We start from the raw sequence: 22,068 nt of genomic DNA on the forward strand, positions 1-22,068 counted from the left end.
CCTGATATGTGATCAGGAGAGTAAATAAGACAATAAGGAAGAGAAATTAACTGTAGAATACTAAAACTAAAAGCACGGGCAACTACATTAGCTTACGCAAGTTGGTGCAGAAAAAGATAGAAGGAAGCTAGGGATAGATTCCATTAAAATGAAAATACTGTTGGTTATTCATCTGTTGCAAAATACTAAGCAGGAGGATAAACAGGTAGTGTTGAACAAAGCCCTGGCTCATGGGCCAAATCTAGCCCACAGAGTCATGTGATCCAGCCCATGGGGCTGTCCAAGGGTCCAGAAATCTGGTGGTGGTGGAACAGGACAATTAATACTGGCACGGCTCCCCCACAGACAAATTTCCAAGAGTTGTGGGCTATATGACATGATCCCATGTGCAGGACCAGGCTAGTGCATGTAGGGCTGGGATGATGGGCCTAATCTGGCACTCATGGGGCTGGCCCTGCATGCATTAGATCAGGCCATGGGATGACCCCTTAACACTCACCTGGCCTGCAGAGCCAAAAGGTTGAACACCACTGTTGTACAGCGTTCAGCACAATGTTGAAAACAATTAAAATATAAACACCAGAATGAAAGAACACAAGAAGTATAAATAAGTCTAAGCATGTTATTCAGAGTTTTACTGGAAGCAACTCCTGTAGCTATCTTTGGACCTCTGTGGTCCTCTTACTGTAAAAAAGGCAATGAGAGACCTGTAAAACATAAAACTAAGGGCAAACAATGGAGACACAGATTTGAAATCAAGCCACACACCAAGTCAGGACCTCCATACAATGAGTCCTGGAAGACTCGCAAAAAAGTGGAGAATTTCATGGTGGTACAGCTTCACAATCACTTTGATAGTAGCTTTGCCTCTCCCTAGGTAGTGGTCAAAGAACATGGCTGTCCATTACAGACATCCCAAGACTTTCACTGAAAAGCTGTGTCTAGCCAGAAACCAAGGAAGTCCAGTTCCTTTCATGCACATAGGCTTTTGTGGAATTCATTGTTGGTTGCAGCCATTTTGGGGGGGGGGGAAGGAGGGGGGGGAAACCTCCAGTACCCTCAGGGGTGTAGTTTGTAGCCGTGTTGGTCTAAGGACATAAGCAGACAAGGTTCTTTGGGTGAATCTGATATCTTTTATTAGACCAACTTAAATAGTTGGAAAACAATTATTAAGCAAGCTTTCGGGTTCAAAAACCCTTCGTCAGGCTAAGGAAGTTTGAGCAGTTGGTGTGTGCTCTTCCTGGATGGAATGAAAAGTAAAGAAGCCAGAGGCTGGGCTGGTATGCATACAAGACAGGTAGTCAGTGAAAACGTAGACTGAGGAGTCAATGGGCGAGACACAGGCGGGGGCAGGGCGGGGGGGGGGGAAAGAGAGAGAAGGGGGATGAATAGCGGAGAGGTACCTGGGGAATCAGATGTCAGGCTGGTTTTAATGCGTCATAAAGTCAATGTCTATATTTAGTCCATGATTTGTAGTATCCAGGAGGTTGATGAAGCGAAGTGGAGTTCATGGGCTCATCTCTGGGAAGTGTTTGAGGATCAGGACTGAGAGATTGGAGAGTGAGTGGTTTTCTTTTGAGAAATGTACCTAATTACCTGTTGGGGCATTTCTGTCTTTGATAGATTTCCAGTGTGCATTCATTCTGGTGCGCAATTGTCATTTGGTGTCTCCTACGTATTTTCCACCAGGCAGGGCATTTTGTGCATTGGATGAGGTATATTACATTCCTGGAGGTGCATCTGTAAGATCCAGGAATGCTGATGGCTCTGTTGTGGGGTGTAGTAATTGTGGGGGTGGTGGAGATGTGTTGGCAGGTTTTGTATTTCTTGTCATGGCACGGTCTGGAACCTTTTGGTGTGTTCTGGGCTTGAGGAAGTTTGCTTCTGGTGATGAGGTTAGCGAGGTTCGGTGCTTGTTTGAAGGCTAGGATGGGTGGCTCTGGGAAGATCTCTTTAAGAATAGGGTCTCTGCCTAGTATGGGTTGCAATTGTTTGAGGATTTTCCGTACAGGTTCAAAGGGAGAGGCGATATGTCATAACCAGTGGTGTGAGATTTGTGGGGGGGTTTCTTTTGTACTGCAGCAGTTCTTCACGTGGTATCCGAGTGGCTCTTTCAAACGTGCAATCTCTCTCTCTGGAGGAGTGTCCTTGTTGGGTGAAAGCCTTTTTAAGATTGGTGAGGTGGCAATCCCAGGTGTTCTCTTCAGTGCAAATGCAGTGGTATCTGAGGGCTTGGCTGTGTATCACAGCTTTTTTGGTGTGTTTAGGGTGGTTGCTGGTTCTGTGCAGATATGCATGTTGCTCTGTGGGTTTCTTGTATAACATGGTCTGTATTTTATCATTCTAGACACGATGATCAGTATCCAAAAAGGAGATGTTGCAGCTGGAGTATTCTAGAGAAAGTTGGATGGAGGGATGGCGATTGTTGAATTTCTGATGGAACTCAGAGATTGCAGGTTTTCAGTCCAAATGATGAAGATGTCATCGCTATATCTTAAGTATAGCAAGGGTTTGATGGTGCAGTTCTTGAGGAAGTCTTCCGGGTGGCTCATAAAAAGGTTGCCATACTGTGGGGCCATTCTGGTGCCCATAGCTGTTCCCATTATCTGGAGAAAGTGTTGATTATTATAAGTGAAATTGTTGTGAGGATGAAGTGTATAAGGTCAGTAATGTCTTTGGGTCTGTATTCTGAGTTGTAATCTTGTTCCTGTAGATATGTAAGGCAGGCATGGATGCCATCCTGGTATGGGATGTTGCTATATAGGCTGGTAACATCCATGGTGGCTAGGAGTGTGTTGCTGGGAAGGCGGTCCATGTTTAAATTTCTGTAGAAAGTCTGTAGTGTCTTGTACAAAAAACTTGCTCTGTGGGTGATGAGCGGTTTTAGGATGGATTCAACAAAACCTGATATTTCCTCAGTTAGGGTCCCATGGTTGGATATGATAGATATGCCAGGGTTCCCTTGTTTGTGGATTTTAGGGAGCATGTAAAAAGTCCCCAGGTTAGGTAGTGGTGGGGATCAAGGTCTGTAGTTTTTCTTGTAGTCTTGATGGAAATGATTTGATGGTATTGTTGAGTTTCTTGGTGAAAAGGGGAGTAGGATCTTCTTTTAGTTCTTTGTAGTAGGTGGTGTCAGAGCTGTCTGTTGGCTTCCTTTATGTAGTCTTCATGGTTTAGGATAACTATGGCTCCTCCTTTATCTGCTGGTTTTATTACTATTTGGTGGTTAGATCTTAGAGATTCTATGGCTTTTTTCTATGGTAGAGAGAGGTTGTTGTGGTGGCATGTGTTGCTGATTATTTCAGTGTTCATTCTTTCCCTGAAGTAGTCAATGTACCGGTCAAGGTTAGGGTTTCGTCCACTGTGAGGTGTCCAATCTGATTTTTTGGGGGTTTTTTGGCGTTGAATTTTCCTGAATGTTGTCAGAGGATGAGTTGTTGTTGAGAATGGGTTGTTTGGTTGTGGAAATATTCCTTGGAGGCAGAGGCGTCAGAAAAATTCTTCTAGTTCTCCACATTGAAGTATTTTATTAGGGTATTTTTCTGGACAGAAATTTAGGCCTTTAGAAAGGACAGATTTTTCAGTTTTGGTAAGTGTGTGTGTGGAGAGATTGATAATATTTGTGGGTTGGTTGCTGCTTTCAGTTTTATCAAGTCTGAGGTTGGAATGTTGTAAGGTGTTGGTGTTGTTCCTCTGATGGTTGTTTTGTGGCTGGGGAGCTTGCTCTCGGAATAATTTGTTCCATTTCTTCTTTTTATATAGGATGAATGTTGTAGAAAGTTTTTCGTAGTCTCTTTGTATCCATTGTATATTGTTAGGGAAGATGATTGGATTTCTGTCTTTTAAGTTGTTGTAGTATGTGGTGATTTCCTTCCTGAGTTGGTCTCTTTTGGAGTAGAGTAGGTGAAGCAGATGATTTCTAATTTTCTCTGACGTTCTTCTGCATAGCTGTGAAGCATATTTGGAGTTGTGTGTAGTAGTCAGAGGATTGTAGATGTTTAGTCCTTGGGGAACGAAGTTGTGTTTCTTGCATTTACACTAACTACATTTTCACTGACTACCTGTCTTGTATGCATATCAGCCCAGCCTCTGGCTTCTTTACTTTTCATTCCATCCAGGAAGAGCACACACCAACTGCTCAAACGTCCTTAGCCCGACGAAGGGTTTTTGAACCCGAAAGCTTGCTTAATAATTGTTTTCCAACTATTTAAGTTGGTCTAATAAAAGATATCAGATTCACCCAAAGAACCTTGTCTGCCTCCAGTACCCTCAAGCATTCATATACATTTTTAACTGTGAAAAGCAAATGGAAAGCAGATTAAAAATCGAGCAGAACTGTGGTATTTTACAGCTCATCTGAAGTCGTCTAAAAGTTACTAAGTAGGAGAGAATCAGACAGAAAGGAAAATGAAGAAGTGCACTCTGCTTTTCCTTACTAAAATATTTTAGCAAGATGAACTGTTCTGAACCAAGTAAAAGAAATCATGCATATAAAAGAAAAATTATATCCATATATGGTTATAGCCAGCTTTGTATCAAATATACTAAGCAATTAATTCAGTGCATGACAGAATGATCAGTGACTGATACGCTAAACAGTGATCAGTTAATTTTACGGTTGATACCAGAGAGCTGAAAAAAATGATGGGAAAAAAGGCAAAGATCTAGTACTTAAGAGAAATTCAGTTGCAAGAGTAAAGCCTAACTACTGGGGACCCTAGCAGGCAGCACTGCCTGGGCTAGTTGCTTAGGCAGCTACACTTGTCCTGCGTCTCTGGCTGACAAGCTCTTTCCCAGCTGGTTAATTGGCTGGCTTCCCAATTAGCTGTTGGGAGCTCAGTCTCCCCATTTATTCCCAGCTGTAGCATCAGTTCTGACCCAGTCTGCTGTGGCAAGCCTCCTGGCTCCTGACCCTGATTTAACAGCTCTATCCTCAGACTTTGCCCTGTGGATTGACCCTCAGATTTAGTAACGTGGCATCTGATTCCTGACCCTAGCGTATGTTGTAGATTCTGCTCCTGAATTTCTCTCCAGACCTGACAATTTGGTTCCTAGATTCTGACTCAGCCATCCCTCACTGACCTCACCATTAGGCTAGACTGCCTAAAGGCCAATCCCTTACAGCAAGCATTTTCTGGACAGTCTTACAAACTGTTTTTCCTAGAAAATTATTATAAAAACAAAATATGAAAAAGGAATAGAAAAAACTAAGCATAAAGGATAAAGAATGATCCCTCTCAGTGACATCAAGTAACACTGCTCCTTCAATGTGCTGAGTCTACTCCATTTTGACATGTTTAATTCACTGACAATAGGAGGTATGCATACATATAGGGCTTAGCTTTGGGTCCCATGTCTGAGGGTGTGCTGCAGATAATTCTGATGCAACTGAGGGCTTGGGTAATAGCATGTTTATACAGTGGGGTAAACAAGGGGTGGACAAAATGTATAATCTTGTTTAGTATTATGCTGGGGGTAAAACAACTCTGGTGTAAAATTACACTGATATAAGTGTTGTGTGTCTGCAGCTGTTCTAGGATGGCCTTTTGCTCAAAGAAAACAGCTTATTATGTGCTCACTCCCAGCTAGTTATGAGATGCAGTAATACTGCTTACAGAAAACCAGCTATCCCAAGAGAGCTGGCCATCTGTCCAATTCAGAGTCTTCTGTAACTTACATCACTGAACAAAACCAACCTAAGTTGCATGGGTGTAAACACATTGTTTTTCTAGGCTCTGACCAAGTTATGAGTTCTCAATGGTTTTCATTCCCAAAATACATGATTGCAGACACCTGAATTTAGATATATAAAAAGACATTCACACTGCAACACACTGTTACAGTGCCTAGCTCTTAAGTGCTCCCAGAGGAAATTCTAAGCTCCCTATACAATCCACATGGAGAGATGGAAGTCTCAGAACAGGATACACAACAACCTGCAAGCTGAATAAGGAATGGGGAATATAGGGGTAAGAGGCATGGTTTAACCCTCAAGAGGATCTGACAGGGTGCTGAGGCATCTGTTCTCAGCAAGGGAGAAGCCATGTGTCAGCCTCAAGGCCCAGAACCCCAATGCATAGTTGGATACCTAAAAAACCAGAAACAGGGCAGCAGTCACTCCGTTCTTTTACATGGGGACCAGAGAAAGTAGTAATGATGCCATACTCTTTCTCCTTACAAAGTCAGTGGGTGGGAGACTCTTCAATGCCTCTCAGCTCAAGGGGAAACAAACCTGGATATTTAACATCTCAGCAGAGTACCATAAGGACCAGTATATCACTTGTACGAGGGGAGGAGGGCAATCTACATCCTTCTTGTTAAAGCTGGACCACTTTGCAGGAAAAAAATTAATGAATCATTGGGCCAAGGAGAGGGAAGATGACTCTCTAGCTCAGAAATCAGGAGATGGAAGAGATCTGATTTCTAGTCCTTGCTCTTACACATTTACCCAATGACCCAAATACAGAATACAGCTGAAAATTCAAGTCTGGATGAATGCAAATAAATTAAAAGATAGGGAGTGGTGTTAAATTTGTTTCTTATTCAACCACTTATGGGTTTAATGTAAACAGTTTGCATTTATGGTGCAGTAGTAAGGTTTTAGGTTGAAGACCACATTATGTTAATATAGATGCATACAGTATATTTATAAACCCACTGTTGGGAACCCAAGTATAATGAAACAAAATAAGAACATCTGCTGGAATGTTAAGTGTCTTTCTAATTAAATTCAGCAGTTGAATGAATCAATTCATTAACAACAAGCCTAGTTTATTATCTCATTAATACAGCTGGTTAATATTATGAGGAGATTAGGAGAACCTGAAACAACATTAAAACAAAAATGAATGCAACAAAAGATAGTCATGTAAATGATTCAAAACAATGAGCAAATGACTGCATTTCTACCTAAGTCAAGAACTAAAGAAAGCATAACAACATTCTAAGACTCCTTTACAAATAGCAAGGAAACCTTGCACTATGCAATTTCAAGGCAACAAAAATCTATGGGGGAAAAAAAAAAAAAAAAAAAACAGAAAAAGCTATATTTTTTTCTATGTGAGGAAACACAAATTTGGGGAGATAGGAGAGGGAATTGTTATTTTGAGCAAAAATACATTATTTTAGTGAACTGAACTGAATTCCTACAGTTAACTATAAATCAAAAGATAAACCTATATATTTAGACTTTCTGGAAATTAATATATTAAAAGGCTTTACAGGAACTATTCAGTGACTTAAAATTAAACAAGTTAGCAAAAAAAATTGGTACTACATCTCTGCTATGACAACTTTTCTGTGACAGTCTTGGTATTACAGAACTTGTTTATTGGCACAGTAGTGTTCTTTATGTTCTTATCCTTTAAAGAGATTTCCTACCAATTATAGGTTTTGGGTTTTTTGGCTTATAGAATTGGATGATTGGTAGTCTTCCAAACAATTTTTAAAACAAAACAATATAGAGAAAATGGGGAAACCTCCCCCATTATTCTCCACTGCTATCACAACAGAACATCAAAAAAATATGCTCCTTTGGTGAAAGAGCGATCCAAATCATAAAATAATTTCCCAGTTCTCTATTTTAAAATACTCCTATTAACTTGGATTATCATTCAGTCAGAGTGCATGAGAAATTACTGGGGCATTACTTTAGCTCCTTAACACACTATCAGTGCTCCACAGCAATTAGGGAGCATGTGGACATTTTACAAGAGACAACATATCCCATAGTTTCTCCAAGATCAATCAGCTTCAACCCTCTGCAGTGTTTCACTGAATGCAAATTAATACTTCAGAAGATTACTTAATCCTACTGCTTAGGTATGTCAGTATTGCAGAAATCGTGTGCGTGTGCACATGTGCCTCTATGCATGTCTGTGCACGTGCGATTTACCCCCTTTCCCCCAATACTTAGGTGGTGAACACTACAGAATGAGAGGCTTAATTCCAGTCATAATCAGACAGGTTTAAGAGGAGCAATAACTTACCAAAGCCCAACATCTCAGGAAAGAGTTTCCACAGAGCAGGTGTCTGTTGGGAGCTGGAACGAACAGAAATACAACTGTGTGCAATAGCCATATTTAACAGGGCTGCTCTGTCGGGAAGCTTAGGATGTTGCAGTTTCATTAGCATTAACAAGTGTTGCTATGGGTACCAGAGTAGAGGCATCGGAGTACAAGTGAAAGGAATAAGTGGGAAAATGATTAATACAAATCCTAACTGTTGGAAGTAAATAAAATAAAATCCATGTCTTTGCCAATGAGACTATATTTAAAAAACAAATTCTATTATTGCCTTGCTTACTGACAGGCATAGACCCCTGTGCATGTCATTTTTCCTCTTCCTTAATCCCAAACCCCCAGTATAGTCCCCTACAAAGACAAATATGTTTAGCAAAGCAAAAGACTAATGATGAAGAATACATACACGTTTAAATAAATTCAATATAATCTTTGTAAAAATAATCATTCTGAATATACCTTAACCAATACAAAACAACATGCATTTTAGAGTATGTTAAATACTTCCATCTAATGACAAGTTATGTGGAAATCAGGGATCCCCAACAACTCCCAATATCGTGTAAATCCATTCCGTCTCCCATTAGTGGAGTTAACAACAGAATCTGGCCGCTCAAAAGGGAAAAGTAAACAATATTAAACTGTTATCAGCATTATCTTTATATATCTGTAATATTATTATTTTGTTCAATAGATTTATCCTGGATTTATGCCACTGTACCTGAGCAGAAAAGGGCTCATTTTTTTAAAAGCCTAAACAACATTATATAAAGAAAAATTCACACTAGTAAAATTTAAGAGTATTTTACACAAACCCACCTGCTGAGTTTAAAATAAAGCATTCCTTCCCTGTTCTGCTAATTATCAAGGAGATTTTGTTTTAAAAAGTGGCTCCTTTCTTAGTACAAAAGTCATAATGCACACTGGGCAATAACCCCTTCTGTGCGTAGTATCTTGTTTTATCGTAAACATGGAATCACCACCTCATTTAGGCATCAAAGGTGAAACCTATATTTTGGTTTCCACCTGCTGCAGGGAATTTCTTATTTTTAAGTAAGAACTTCAAAATATCCCTCAGATCAAGTACAATTAATTTAGACACCCCTTTTGCCAAGCATCTTGTTTTTGCCAATACGACTAGTGCCATAAGGCAGATTTTGCTGTGTTCATCACTGATATTTCCTGCCAGCAGAGCTTCAGGCTCACCAGCACAGATTTTTACCTAGATCAGCGGCAATCACGTGGGCTCAGAGGCCCTTTTCTCAGTTTTCTTCTTGTTAGAATTTCTGACTGTTCCTTGGCCCTCCTGCAAACTCACTTTTGGTGTCCCCTCTTAACTTCTCTCTTCACTAGAGCCAAAATTTCGTTATCAAGATCTTACTTTTCTGTTTTTCCCATCACATCACTTCCATCTCCTCACATTGCTTCATTGGCTTCCCAGTCCTAACACCACCACATTCAGGTATTTAAGGTGCAGGCAGTAAATCTACGTGACCCTGAACAAGGCTTTACCTAACCTCTCATTACCTCTTAACTCCTGCCCTTGCTTTCTTGAGGCCTCCAAGTTTTACTGCTTTATTGTTTGCTTCATTTCTTTTACACACGGAGTAGTTAGAACACCAAATGGACAGCTCTCTTCTTCACACCCCCTCTATAAAAGCCTTTCCTTCCAGTAACGTTTCTTCTTTGCCAACATCTGTTTATAGCCTTCCCCTTTCTGATCTGTCTTCTGTTTTCCTTCCCTACCTTAATGGACAGTTCGATAAACACTTCGGCATGCATATATGTTTGTAAAGAACTATGCAACTTTGCAGAAGTATATGTAATAAAACAAAATGACAGAATTATGGAAATAAGCACGCGGGTCACTGATCTTTCCTATGGATTTCTATTTTACTCTTCATCTTTTCCACTACATAGCAGACAATCACACTTGTCCATTAAGAGAGACACTGGACTTCATTATGCCAGCCTACTTGCATTTGATTCTGCATTATTAGGCCAACTTTTGACTAGAACAGGGATATACCAGAATTCCTCCAAATGCCACCACATCAGAGCCCTAGATCTAGGATCCATAGGATCATAGGCAAGAAGGGACCTCATGAGGTCATTTAGTCCAACTCCCCTCCCCCTCTCAAGGCAAGATTAGCCCCGATTAAACCATCTCAGCCAAGTACTTGTCTAACCTGCTCTTGAAAATGTCTAGGGATGGAGATTCCTCAACCTTTCTAGGAAGCCTGTTTCAATGTTTAACAACCCTCATAGTCAGAAAGTTCCTCCCAATCTCCAACAAACTTCCTTTGCTACAGTTTGAGGCCATTGCTCCTAATTGTGTCCCCTACAGCCACAGAAATAAGCCTATTTTCATCCTCTATATTCACTCTTCAGGCATTTGAAGACTTATCAAATCTCCACCTTCACTTCTCTTCTTCAGATTAATAATCCTAGTTCTTTGAACCTTTCCTCATAAATCAGGTTTTGCAAACCTTGAATAATTGTTGTCACTCATGCAGTAGATAAACACTGCTTGTTCTATTTGCAGACCTTCAAGAAGGAAAAAACTGTTTGTTTTGCTTCCATCTCCTCATGAACACATTAATAGTTTATTTCTAAAAGACAGATATTTAGGAACAGTTCCCAACCTGATGTAAATCAGTATGGTTCTGCTGTCTTCAAGTGACTCTAAGACTTAAATGATACTGTGACAAAAGTTAAAATTCTTGGGCAGGCCAAATTTTGTGCTTATGTTACTTGATAACATGCTGGAGGGCAGACAAGGGCAGCTTATATCATGGCTATATACCTGAAATAGGGAAGGGGAAACAGGCGGGCAAGATTTACAAGCAAACTCTAAGTTGAGATGGTTAGTGTCCCAAAAGCATGAAAATCTATACACACAAGGACATACTAAGAAAAGGATCTATTCGATTATGGTTAATTTTTTTTCTTCTCTTCTAACGAAGCGAAAATTGGTAGAGTTGTCTTTTATTGAATTGCTAGTTATAATGAATACATCATCAAATATGTCAAATGTAGGACTGCCATGAGCCTAAATTAACTACTGCAATAAATAAAGCTCCTGTTAGTTTCTGATGTGCTGCGGAAAAACTGGGATGCTCTTTTTGAGCACTATCAGACAGATTTAGATTCTTCCTAACAATCCCATGCAAATTCATGATTTCAAAGGTGTTTTGTTACTACACTATCAAACTCAATTCATTGCAGTCCCTTGAAGTATCGTTAAGGGGAGCACAGTAGCTGGAAGTAGGCCTACGGGTCCATTCTGACTTCAGCTAGATACTGTCCCACTCACTTGGCTGGGACTATTTACAGGCTTGTAATTAGGCACCTGTCAGAAATGGACAGATCTGTAGTTCCTGTTTAGTGCACCTTGTGAATCAGGGGTTTAGTTCTTCTAAAAAAGCAGAAGTCCCAGAAATGTACTAAATATGCATAACAACTACTACTTGTTTAAGGGTACAGTGATAATTAAATGAAGCAATTTATGACAGTAAATTGCTTACGTAGCATTGACTTGATGGTTTTGTCATGATGGTCCAGGAAATATGCAAGAGGCAAGAATTCTTGTGGATGACACCTTTTATTGGACCAACTGCACAGTTGGGATAGACCAAGACAAGTTTGAAGGGATCACAGCCTTTTCTCAGGTCTCTGATATCCGATGGCCTGTCTTGGTCTACGCCAGGGGTGCCAAACATATGGCCTTCAGGTTGGATCCAGCCCACAGTGCCTATGAGATTGGTCTTGGACTGATCCCACATGCAGTGTGTAGAGCTGGTCTGGTGTGCAGGCTGGATGTGGCTCCATGGGTGCTACACAGCACAGGGAATTGGTCCAAGGCACGTGCTTCACGTGGTGCTCATGCCAGATTGGCTCCAACGCTGGCACTGATGCACATGGGGCTAGCACTAGCTGCATGCGGTGCTCTGCCAAACCAGTTCTCTGTGCTGGTTCAGGCTGCACCACAGCCAATCCACAGGCTGGTCCAGAAATCCCTCATCAACTCTAAAGCCAGTGGAGTATGACACCCCTGGTCTATCCTAAACATGCAGTTGATCCAATAAAACATGTCACCCACAAGAATTCTTGCTTCTAGTAAAATACTTAACAATTCTTAGACAAAATATGCCATGTAAATTAGACTTACTGAAAAATTAACTCAGAATCCCTACATTTGTTTGTGATCTTATGGGACAACATCCATTACTTATCACAAGGATTTTTCCTAGGTGTATTTTCTCGTCGCATTTACCACATTTTTCCAACAGCATTCACTTTTATGTATATTTAGCCCACAGATTCCCTGAATCCCTTCTCTGTGGTGTTGCAGAGTTCATTACAGGACCAGCTGTATCATTTCTCTCCCAAAATCAGCTTGCCAGCTTACAAACTTATTTGCAGTCATTTCTGTGTGGACACTTCACTAAGATTAATACAGTATTTATTCTCACTCATCAAGCAACCTGAGGACTTCAGAAGATTACTCCCATTCTCCCTCTTTCATTCCAATTATCAGGATTTATTTTTTGTTTTCGTCCATTAATATCAATATTGTTGAGAGTCAAAGAAGTGTTTCACATATTGGGCATTGAGCTGGTTTCTCTAGTCTCTTGTTGAAGTGAGTTTCCATCGCAGGCTGGCTGCCTAGACATTCCTTTCTCTACAAATCCCACTACACTTGGCAGTTTGATTGTTCCACAGGAACATAGCTGAAGTGTGCGTCAGGGGCTGTCATGCTGATGGAGCAGGAGGGGGTCTCTCAGGTGTCCAAAAACAGCCTCTTGGCATTCAGAAGCCCTTCAAGATTGAATTCATACTTTGGACTCTGTATTTAATGAAGAGTCAGTACTGAGAACGGACATAGAGGTGGCAGGCTATCAGCAGTGGGCTGCTGCACTGAGTCAACTGGAGACTTTTCCGGGAGTAAAACAGAAGTTAGTGCTTCTGCTATATTTAGAATAAAGTACAACACATTAAGACAGCAGTTGGTTATAATTGGCTTACCACATCACAGTTTAACTTAGGGGTGGGCTGCAGACCACCCCTGCCTGTGACCCCCTCCCAGTGCCCCCCCCAACCCTGAGCTTAACCCCCGCTCCAGCCCACACACCCCACCCTGCGCAGATCGGGGGGGGGGGGGGGGGGGGGGAGGGAGGGCACACGTGCCACCCTGTGCTCCCTGGGAGGAGCCGCAGCTCCATCCTGTGCCCTGCTCCACCCCGGCTGGGTAGCACTTGCCCCAGCCCCTACCCCATTCCTTCCTCATCATGAGGGGCATTGATCTGCCCCCCCCACCCCTTCTCTCTCCCCACTCCCTTTCCACCACAAGACTTAACAGTTGCACGCAGCTCTTCAAGCTGCTGGGCTGTGATCCTTGCCACCTGAGTGTTGCACTGTGGCTGCACTCATGCATGGGCACTTAATCAGCCACATCAGGCCAATTTCTGATATAGACAATTTTCTTTATATCGGTGCCAATCTGATGTATCGGTGCACCTTTAGATATGGAGCCTAATTTATAGCATGCCTGCCAAAAAGGTTAGTCTAATACCCTAGTGCAGAGGGAAGGAGTCTTGTGTGTTCTTCCCTTGAGCTCATAAGGGGTCTTTATTAGTATTCAGCCCAGCTATGAACTCTCACTAAGGTAGATAGGCATTTGTCATGTTTCTTCCTACACCTGCACTGCCCCTTCACGCTTCTTTCTGATCTCATGCTGTATAGGGCCTGTTGTCGAGTTGAAACCGCTGGCATATCCAACTCTTAGGGAAAAGAGAGGGGCTTTTAAGTTTGCCCTTAAGGTCTGCAAAGAGAGTGATTCATAGATGTTAGGGTCAGAAGGGACCTCAATAGATCATTGAGTCTGACCCCCTGCATAAGCAGGAAAGAGTGCTGGGTCTAGATGACCACAGCTAGATACTCATCTAACCTCCTCTTGAAGACCCCCAGGGTAGGGGAGAGCACCACCTCCCCTGGGAGCCCATTCCAGACCTTGGCCACTCGAACTGTGAAGAAGTTCTTCCTAATGTCCAATCTAAATCTGCTCTCTGCTAGCTTGTGGCGATTGTTTCTTGTAACCCCCGGGGGCGCCTTGGTGAATAAATCCTCACCAATTCCCTTCTGTGCCCCCGTGATGAACTTATAGGCAGCCACAAGGTCGCCTCTCAACCTCCTCTTGCGGAGGCTGAAAAGGTCCAGTTTCTCTAGTCTCTCCTCGTAGGGCTTGGTCTGCAGGCCCTTAACCATACGAGTGGCCCTTCTCTGGACCCTCTCCAGGTTATCCGCATCCCTCTTGAAGTGCGGTGCCCAGAATTGCACGCAGTACTCCAACTGCAGTCTGACCAGCGCCCGATAGAGGGGAAGTATCACCTCCTTGGACCTATTCGTCATGCATCTGCTGATGCACGATAAAGTGCCATTGGCTTTTCTGATGGCTTCGTCACACTGCTGACTCATGTTCATCTTGGAGTCCACTAGGACTCCAAGATCCCTTTCCACCTCTGTGCCACCCAGCAGGTCATTCCCTAGGCTGTAGGTGTGCGGGACATTTTTCCTCCCTAGGTGCAGCACTTTGCATTTCTCCTTGTTGAACTGCATTCTGTTGTTTTCTGCCCACTTGTCCAACCTGTCCAGGTCTGCCTGCAGCTGTTCCCTGCCCTCCGGCGTGTCCACATCTCCCCATAGCTTTGTGTCATCTGCAAACCTGGACAGAGTACATTTCACTCCCTCGTCCAAGTCACTGATGAAGACATTAAAGAGTATCGGTCCAAGGACCGAGCCTTGCGGGACCCCACTGCCCACACCCTTCCAGGTCGAAACCGACCCATCTACCACGACTCTCTGGGTGTGACCCTCCAGCCAATTCGCCACCCACCGGACTGCGTAGTCATCCAAGTCACAGCCTCTTAACTTGTTCACCAGTATGGGGTGGGATACCATATCGAAGGCCTTCCTGAAGTCTAAGTATACGACATCCACCCCTCCTCCTGTGTCCAGGCGTTTCGTAACCTGGTCATAAAAAGAGACTAGATTGGTCAGGCATGATCTGCCTGCTACGAACCCGTGCTAGTTTCCCCTCAGCATAATTTGTCCTGCCGGGCTCTCACAAATGTGAGCCTTGATAATTTTTTCAAAGACTTTGCCAAGGATGGAGGTGAGACTGACTGGTCTATAGTTGCCCGGGTCCTCCTTCCTCCCCTTTTTGAAAATGGAGACCACATTGACCCTTTTCCAGTCCTCCGGGACTTGGCCCGTGCGCCACGAGTGCTTGAATATTCCCGCCAGTGGCTCTGCAATGATGTCGGCCAGTGCCTTCAGCACCCTCGGATGGAGCTCATCCGGGCCTGCCGACTTAAAGGCATCCAGTTCTTCCAAGTGACTCTGCACCATCTCAGGGTCTACGCATGGCAGTCTGGCGCCTTGCTGCTGCCTCTCTACAACCCCAGTGAGAGACTTGTCATGTCCCTCGCTTAGGAACACTGAGGCAAAGAACTCATTGAGGAGTTCAGCCTTGTCCCCTCTGTCCGTCACCAATTGTTTCTGCCCATTTAGCAGGGGTCCTATTCCTCCCTGGGTCTTCCTTTTACTCCCTATAAAGTGGGCTGGTTATGTGGTATTAACCATCTACCTTGGATGCATTAAAAAGAGAAGGAATCACTCCAGCAATCTCTACTAGGAACCACCACTATTACAACTACATAAAAGAAAAAATGACAGCAGATAGGTCCTCTAAGAGCAGGACTGCTAGCCAGAGGCAGAAGAGGAGTGTCTAAGGGACCAAAAAGAAATGGAAAAAGCAGAAGCAGCACCAGAGAAAGAAATCAAGAAGCATGGAAACATGATGAGTGTGGAGGACAGGGGACTGAGGAGAAGGAAAAGGAATAGTGGACCAGCTACCAGAGAAGAATCCTTGTAGTAGCCATGGAAAAGAGATAAATGCAGGAGATAAAGCCAAAAGATAAACAAGTTGACTGGCTGATAAATATTTTTGAAGAAGGACAAAACCTTGCAAAGAATTACTATATAAATAATTTCATAGTACTTTTCAAGCAATTAATTTTTTCTGTAGATGGTCCAGGAATGTTTTTGAATTGAAGAAGTGATTTACAACACTGCAAGTGTGTGAGGGATATATAATCATGCTCAAGAGGGGAACATGGTCTATGATCTCCTTTCCCTGTTACAAATGTGGGCTTTATATCAGAGTTTAATCCCACAATCTACTGTAACATGCTCCTCTCCTGGGTTAAATGGAAGGCTTGACGTAAAGGTCAACGTTCCGATGAACTGTAAATAACTGGTTCAAGCTTCAGACCAGTAGGAACTTATCTTAAGTCTTTCCAATCCAGCAAAAACAAGAGGCTAACCATGCTTCTGCAAGGCTCAGGCACAGACACTTGCCCAAATTTTCATATAATTTTTGAAAGGTACCCTACCAGTATTTAAACAGCAGAGCCTCAGGCTTCTTGAAGTCTATTTATCCAGAAGATAGTCACCTTGGCCTACAGGTGAAACAAGGTCCAAAAAGTTAACACCTCTCTAAAAGGCTGCATTTTTCCTGCTTCTTTAGAAAAGCAAGGTCTTATAGAGGGATGAAGAATAAGGAAGAACGGGAAAAAATCCTCTTAGTAATGAATCTTAGAACAGTTTATGGTTTTGCTTTAATAAGAGAGACCTCAACCTGGAGCTCCTGACTACACTAGACAGACACACAGATCGAAATAATTGGAAGATCACGCAAATGAAAAAAATGTATTCAGACAGAACATCAAGAGAGCAAGCAGCATAACTAGGCAAAGAATGTTCCAGTACATAAAAAAAACCTTGAAAATGGTACTGATGTGATATGTATGTTTTAAAATGGAGTCAAGGGAGACCCTTTATCAGGATAAGGTTCAAATGGAGAGGAAATTTATGGAGAATTTAATTAATCCTATACACTATGATATGTTCTGATTAAATATACACAGTAGATAGTGTAGTGCCAGCAATTTTGATAAGACTTTTTTTACTTCCTAAATTTTGCTCTAATTTACCAAGGGAGCTAATTTAAGAATGAAACCCAACACTTTAAATTGCTTCCAATCGTGTTTCCTAATTAAGTGGAAACCACTATCACAAGTCCTTTTGAAATAATGGGTTGAATCTCCAGAATTACTGTGTTTTGAAACAAAAGGCATTCATGATTAGTAAGAAAATAACTTAATAGTATGCCAATATAAAATCTGTCTGTATTCCAGACTGAACCACTCATGCAAGAAGATGACGTAGTCTTGTTCCCTGCAATGTACTTTTAAAATTCATTTTGTGAAATTATAAATCAGTGATCAATTTTTATATAAAGACTTGGAAAAAATAAAGGAAACAGTCATTTCTGGTAGGATATATTTCCCCGTCTTGCTGATGTCATATAATGTTAGCAAAAAGAAAGAATGAGATAACGGAACAGCTCAAGAAATGCAGTTGCAATACAATCCAAGCACAGATGGCATCCATCTGAGAGTTCTGGAGTCATTAAGCTACCAACAAAACCCATGTACTGTAATTTCTCATTAAAAGGAGCTACTATATCAAAAGATGGGAGGGGGTGGCAAATGTAGAACAAAGGCCGATCGAGGGAATTAAAATTAAGAAACCACAGCACAGTATTAGTGATTATACATGGAATCTGCAACTATAGCACTTCCTCTAGTTCCAACAATTGTTAAAACTAAGGCTTGTTATCATACATACTAATGACCTAAGACCCATTTTGTAACTAGAAAGTGAACAAATCCAATAAAACACATCCAAGCCTAGTGTACAGTATACCCACTTCACAAGCACATTTCAGCTTTCATAATGTACTAAGAAGTATCCTGTAGTGTGTTTTGTAAAACTAATGAAAACTTAATAATTTAAGATATAACTATAGCTTTCAGCTCTTCAATCTCTGTTAAGATGTGCAGAGGACTAATGGGTGCAAGCATTATTGGGATTCAACAGTACAAATTTTATTTCTCAGAATTCAAGGTATAAATTGATCACCAGCTGGGTCAGAAGTTTCCCAGCATGATACAATATTGCATAAACAGCTCAGTGCATTATTTGGGAGGGTTTTAAATTCTTATGTAAATTTGGTTTAGGTCTACCTTCCTATTATCATTATTGCAAGAAAAGACATCTTTTAGAATCTTGGTACCTTTCAAGAACTTACGCTTGGCCTTGCAATGAAAAATAACCTGCACATTTGTTATGAATTATGTTGCAGAAAATATGAATGAATTCAAGTTATTATGACAATAATAATGCTAGCTGTTACTGGGCACTGTATACATTTCATCCCAAGTGGTTGAAATGAATACAGTATTACTTGAGGTGCCAATCCAAACATCAACCAAAACTGATTTTTTTATACCAGTGGTCACCAGATCTCGGAGCCTCCTGCAGTAGATCCTGGAGCCTCTTGAAGTTGATTTGAGGCTGGGGTAGGGGGCTGAGTGCCCGTGTGCACACTGCAGTCCAGCAGGTCAGTCTGTGGGTGAGGGAAGGGGTAGGGGCTAGATTGAGGCCCCCACAGTGAGGGACAGTGACACAGAGCCAGGAGCAGGTAAACTGAATGGGGCCCCAGCTGGGTGGGACTTACCTGCTGGGGAGGCACGCCCCCAAATAATTTTTTCTCCCTCTGCCTTGACCTGCCCCCCCCCCCCCCCCCCCGGCCTTACCTGCTGGGTGGAGTGGGAGGGTGGGCGGTAGATGTGGCTCAAGGTAGATCTTGGGTTGCTTTTAAATGGCAAAGGTGATCTCCTACTTAAAAAGACTGGAGACCACTGATTTACACAGAGCCCCATTGTCTTCAGTGGCATACTTTGTGGATCCAGCTCTCATGAAAAGCATGGCTGCCTACCTTGGAATGCAATCTTTTCCACTGACTCCTACCATTTCCTGTTACCTTCCCCTACTCCATGTTTATGGTGTTTCCCACATACACACTGAGTAACATTTAAAAACTATTTTCAAAATTCTTGCAACCAGATCGTCTAATAATTCCAGGTTCTACTGCTGGGTTCAGCTAAAGGTGAGATTGTGAATGAGAACACGGAGAAGCAGAAACTTCAAAGCCAGTATTGGGGTATGGCACTTGTTACCTGGTCTTGAATTGGGATGTGCGGCAAATTGATTAGGGAAAAGGGAACACAAGAGGCTACAAAAGATTATGAAGGAAAGCTGAGAGACAGAAGGGGAAGAGAAACCTGGAGAATCTTAGGTCTAATAAAGTTTTCCAGATGTAAGCCTTTAAACAACTTAATGCCTTCCATGTGGATAAAAATCCTCTACTTCCCTCACACTGGGTACGTCTACATGTGCATTAATGCGCATTAAATCTAGTACCTCCTTTGTGAGGTACTAGGAAAGTGCTCATTGGCCTGACTTAATGCGCATTAACTAAAGAGCACGGTTTTAATGTACATTGAAATAGGCCAATGAGCATTAAAGCGCACATGTAGACATGCCCACTGTCAACTTCCTACATTTTCCATCCTGACATGACTCCCTCCTTCCTTCCACATTTTATAGACCAGCTAACATTTGAAAGATCACGAACAGATCATGAAATGTATGAGCTCCAGATTGTATACTGTGGTCCTTTATTATATACCTTAAATACCAGAGGATTTACCTTTTTGGGATTAATTCAATAGACTGGGAAATTCTACAACAAAATTCATTAAATACGGGTTATGGTTCAAAGCATTTTTCAGAAGACTCTAATTAACAACAAAAAAACCTGTATTACACTTCAAAAAAATCAAAACCCTTAAGTAGTCCACTAAAACACAACACATTAAGGTTTTTTATTTTTGTTTTTTTTTTTTTTTAAGATGTTTGGGTTATAAAAAAAAAAAAAAGTTAGGCCTGTCAGTTTATGAAGACAATGAGAGTAGGTTAAGTAGCATGCATCTAGGTAGGTATTAGCAATCTAGTTTAGTAGACACCATCAGCCCGTGTATCAAGACAGGCTTTCAGTGCTGCTCAAATAATACTGGAAGGCAGATAACAGAAGGCCTAGCTAGTGCAGACATAAAATAACTTAATCACTAGTGAACAAAAGAATTTGGTCCAGATTAAAACTAAAGATGAAAGATCTTCAGACAGGTATTTAAGAAACCATACTTAGAAAAAACAAAGGATTTAATTTTTATTTCTCTTAGTCCTGTTATTCTTTGAATTCAGACTCCTTTCAAAATGCTTGGACCTAATTGGCGTTTTCACTGAACACAACATACTCTATGTCTAATGTTAATGGGATTGTTATGCCTTCATGCTGAGGTGTAAAAAGACCTCCCACTGTTTTATATAGGCATACGATTACAACAGATATGGCACACACATATTCACATTATATAATTATCTGCAGAATTATGATGAAATCATAGACCATGCAAACCTGTTCAACAAAGTAAAATAAAATAATTATATATTCTGTTGAAATAGTCTCACATGCTCCCTTGTCACTTATTCAGCAGACACATGGGTGAAGACTAAACTACTTTTTTTACTCTTATCTTAATAGACATTTATGTGACAGAATGCTGTTCTTTTGACATGGGCGTATACAGAAAAATACATCATATAGCCAATCCATTTCTTCTGTATTAAACTTACTTCCAGTTTTCTATAAGGGTCAATGTACTTAATTTTAAAATTTCATTAAAGAATATAAAGGCAGCTTTAAGCTCAATATAAAGGAAATATGATTTTTTAAGAGGTACATTTCTGTAATTACATTACTTTAACAGGACTGTACTAGGCTTAAAGGTTAATTAGTAAATCTAGCATAAACTGCAATGACTAGCAAATACTACCATCTATAATCATTACCCTATTATTGTACTGTACCAAACAAGTGTCCCTCTAAGATCTGATAAAGTCTAAATGGGATCTATTTGGTTCTCTTCTCAGCAATACATGAGGTTGAAGGCCGAGAGCAAGCGGGGGGGGGGGGGGGGGGGGGGGGGGGGAGAGGAAGAGGACAATGAAACAAGACTGGGGTGGAAATCAAAGGTTTCAAAACCCTTCACATTTAATTAACCAATATAGGCACAGAAACGTGAGTAATTCCCAGAGAATCAACAGGATATTGGATACTCCCGATCCTACATGGAAGAAGTAATGAGGCTTCAAAAAACTATGATGGCATTTAGAGTGTATGGGCATTTGTATATGTTTGTGCTGCAGCGCTGGGCGCATGCAATTGTATAAGTGGCAAAATGAGCATCAGCGCTGAAAAAAAAATGGCGGTGGTGTGCTTTTAAATTAACACACACTGGAAGTGTTTTAGTTCAAAAGCACACTGCTGCCATTTTCTGTGTGCTGATGTGCATTTCGCTGCTTATACAACTGCATGCAATGCAGCACAGTGCACATCAGCTTGCATATAGAGCAGACTCAATTAATCAAGTCTGCTCCAACCTGCCAGATCTCCAGTGTGTTGCAGGACGGAAAGGTAAGTGTATAAATGCCCTATGTGTGTTTTTCCCAGGGTTATGGATAAATTGTGATGTGCCTAGACTTCAATAGAAGTGCTTTGGGTATAGAGGCTTAGACGCATTGTTGGTGGATGACCTGGTGCTCATCTTCAGGGGTTGTGAGAGAAGGCAGGTGACAGCCATGAGCTGGAGGAAAGACCTGCCATTGCTGCTGCCAAACATAATGCAGTTCTCCATGTATATTTATCACCAGTAAGAACCTGTCCATTTTTCCCCTAGTATCTCTTTCTTGTTATTTCTAGCCCCTGACATAGTGCACAAAGAGTGAGAAAGAAGCTGGACAGCAAGACTGGATTGGAGCAGGGGGAAGGAAGAAGAGCATGACAACTGGAAGGACCATGGGTGGAGGGGCATGCTGATTACAGGCAGTGGGAATTGAGCACTAGGAGAGATCAAGGGGTGCTGTTTCATACTGGCGGCTTGTGACGGGGCCATCAAGGCCGGTCACAACACAGGCCCGCCCACCAGTCTAGAGCACTCTACCCTGCCTTTCCTGC

The 22,068-nt window shown here is 41.7% G+C and overlaps 1 protein-coding gene across 2 annotated transcripts in view; it reads right to left on the reverse strand.

Moving 5' to 3' along the window:
- ZNF277 (zinc finger protein 277) overlaps positions 1–22,068 on the reverse strand; it is a 93,117-nt gene that overhangs the window by 63,645 nt on the left and 7,404 nt on the right. Inside the window, exon 2 of one of the 2 annotated variants that reach the window (XM_019492456.2) lies at positions 7,989–8,041. The exons of the other annotated variant lie outside the window; for it this stretch is intronic. Within the exon in view, the coding sequence (XP_019348001.1) occupies positions 7,989–8,001 (13 nt within the window). The 5' untranslated portion in view covers positions 8,002–8,041. The remainder of the gene's footprint in view (positions 1–7,988; positions 8,042–22,068) is intronic. 2 annotated transcript variants of the gene reach the window in all.

The sequence above is a fragment of the Alligator mississippiensis genome, chromosome 4 (assembly GCF_030867095.1).
Source record: "Alligator mississippiensis isolate rAllMis1 chromosome 4, rAllMis1, whole genome shotgun sequence".
In the NCBI taxonomy this organism is placed as follows: Eukaryota; Metazoa; Chordata; order Crocodylia; family Alligatoridae; genus Alligator; species Alligator mississippiensis.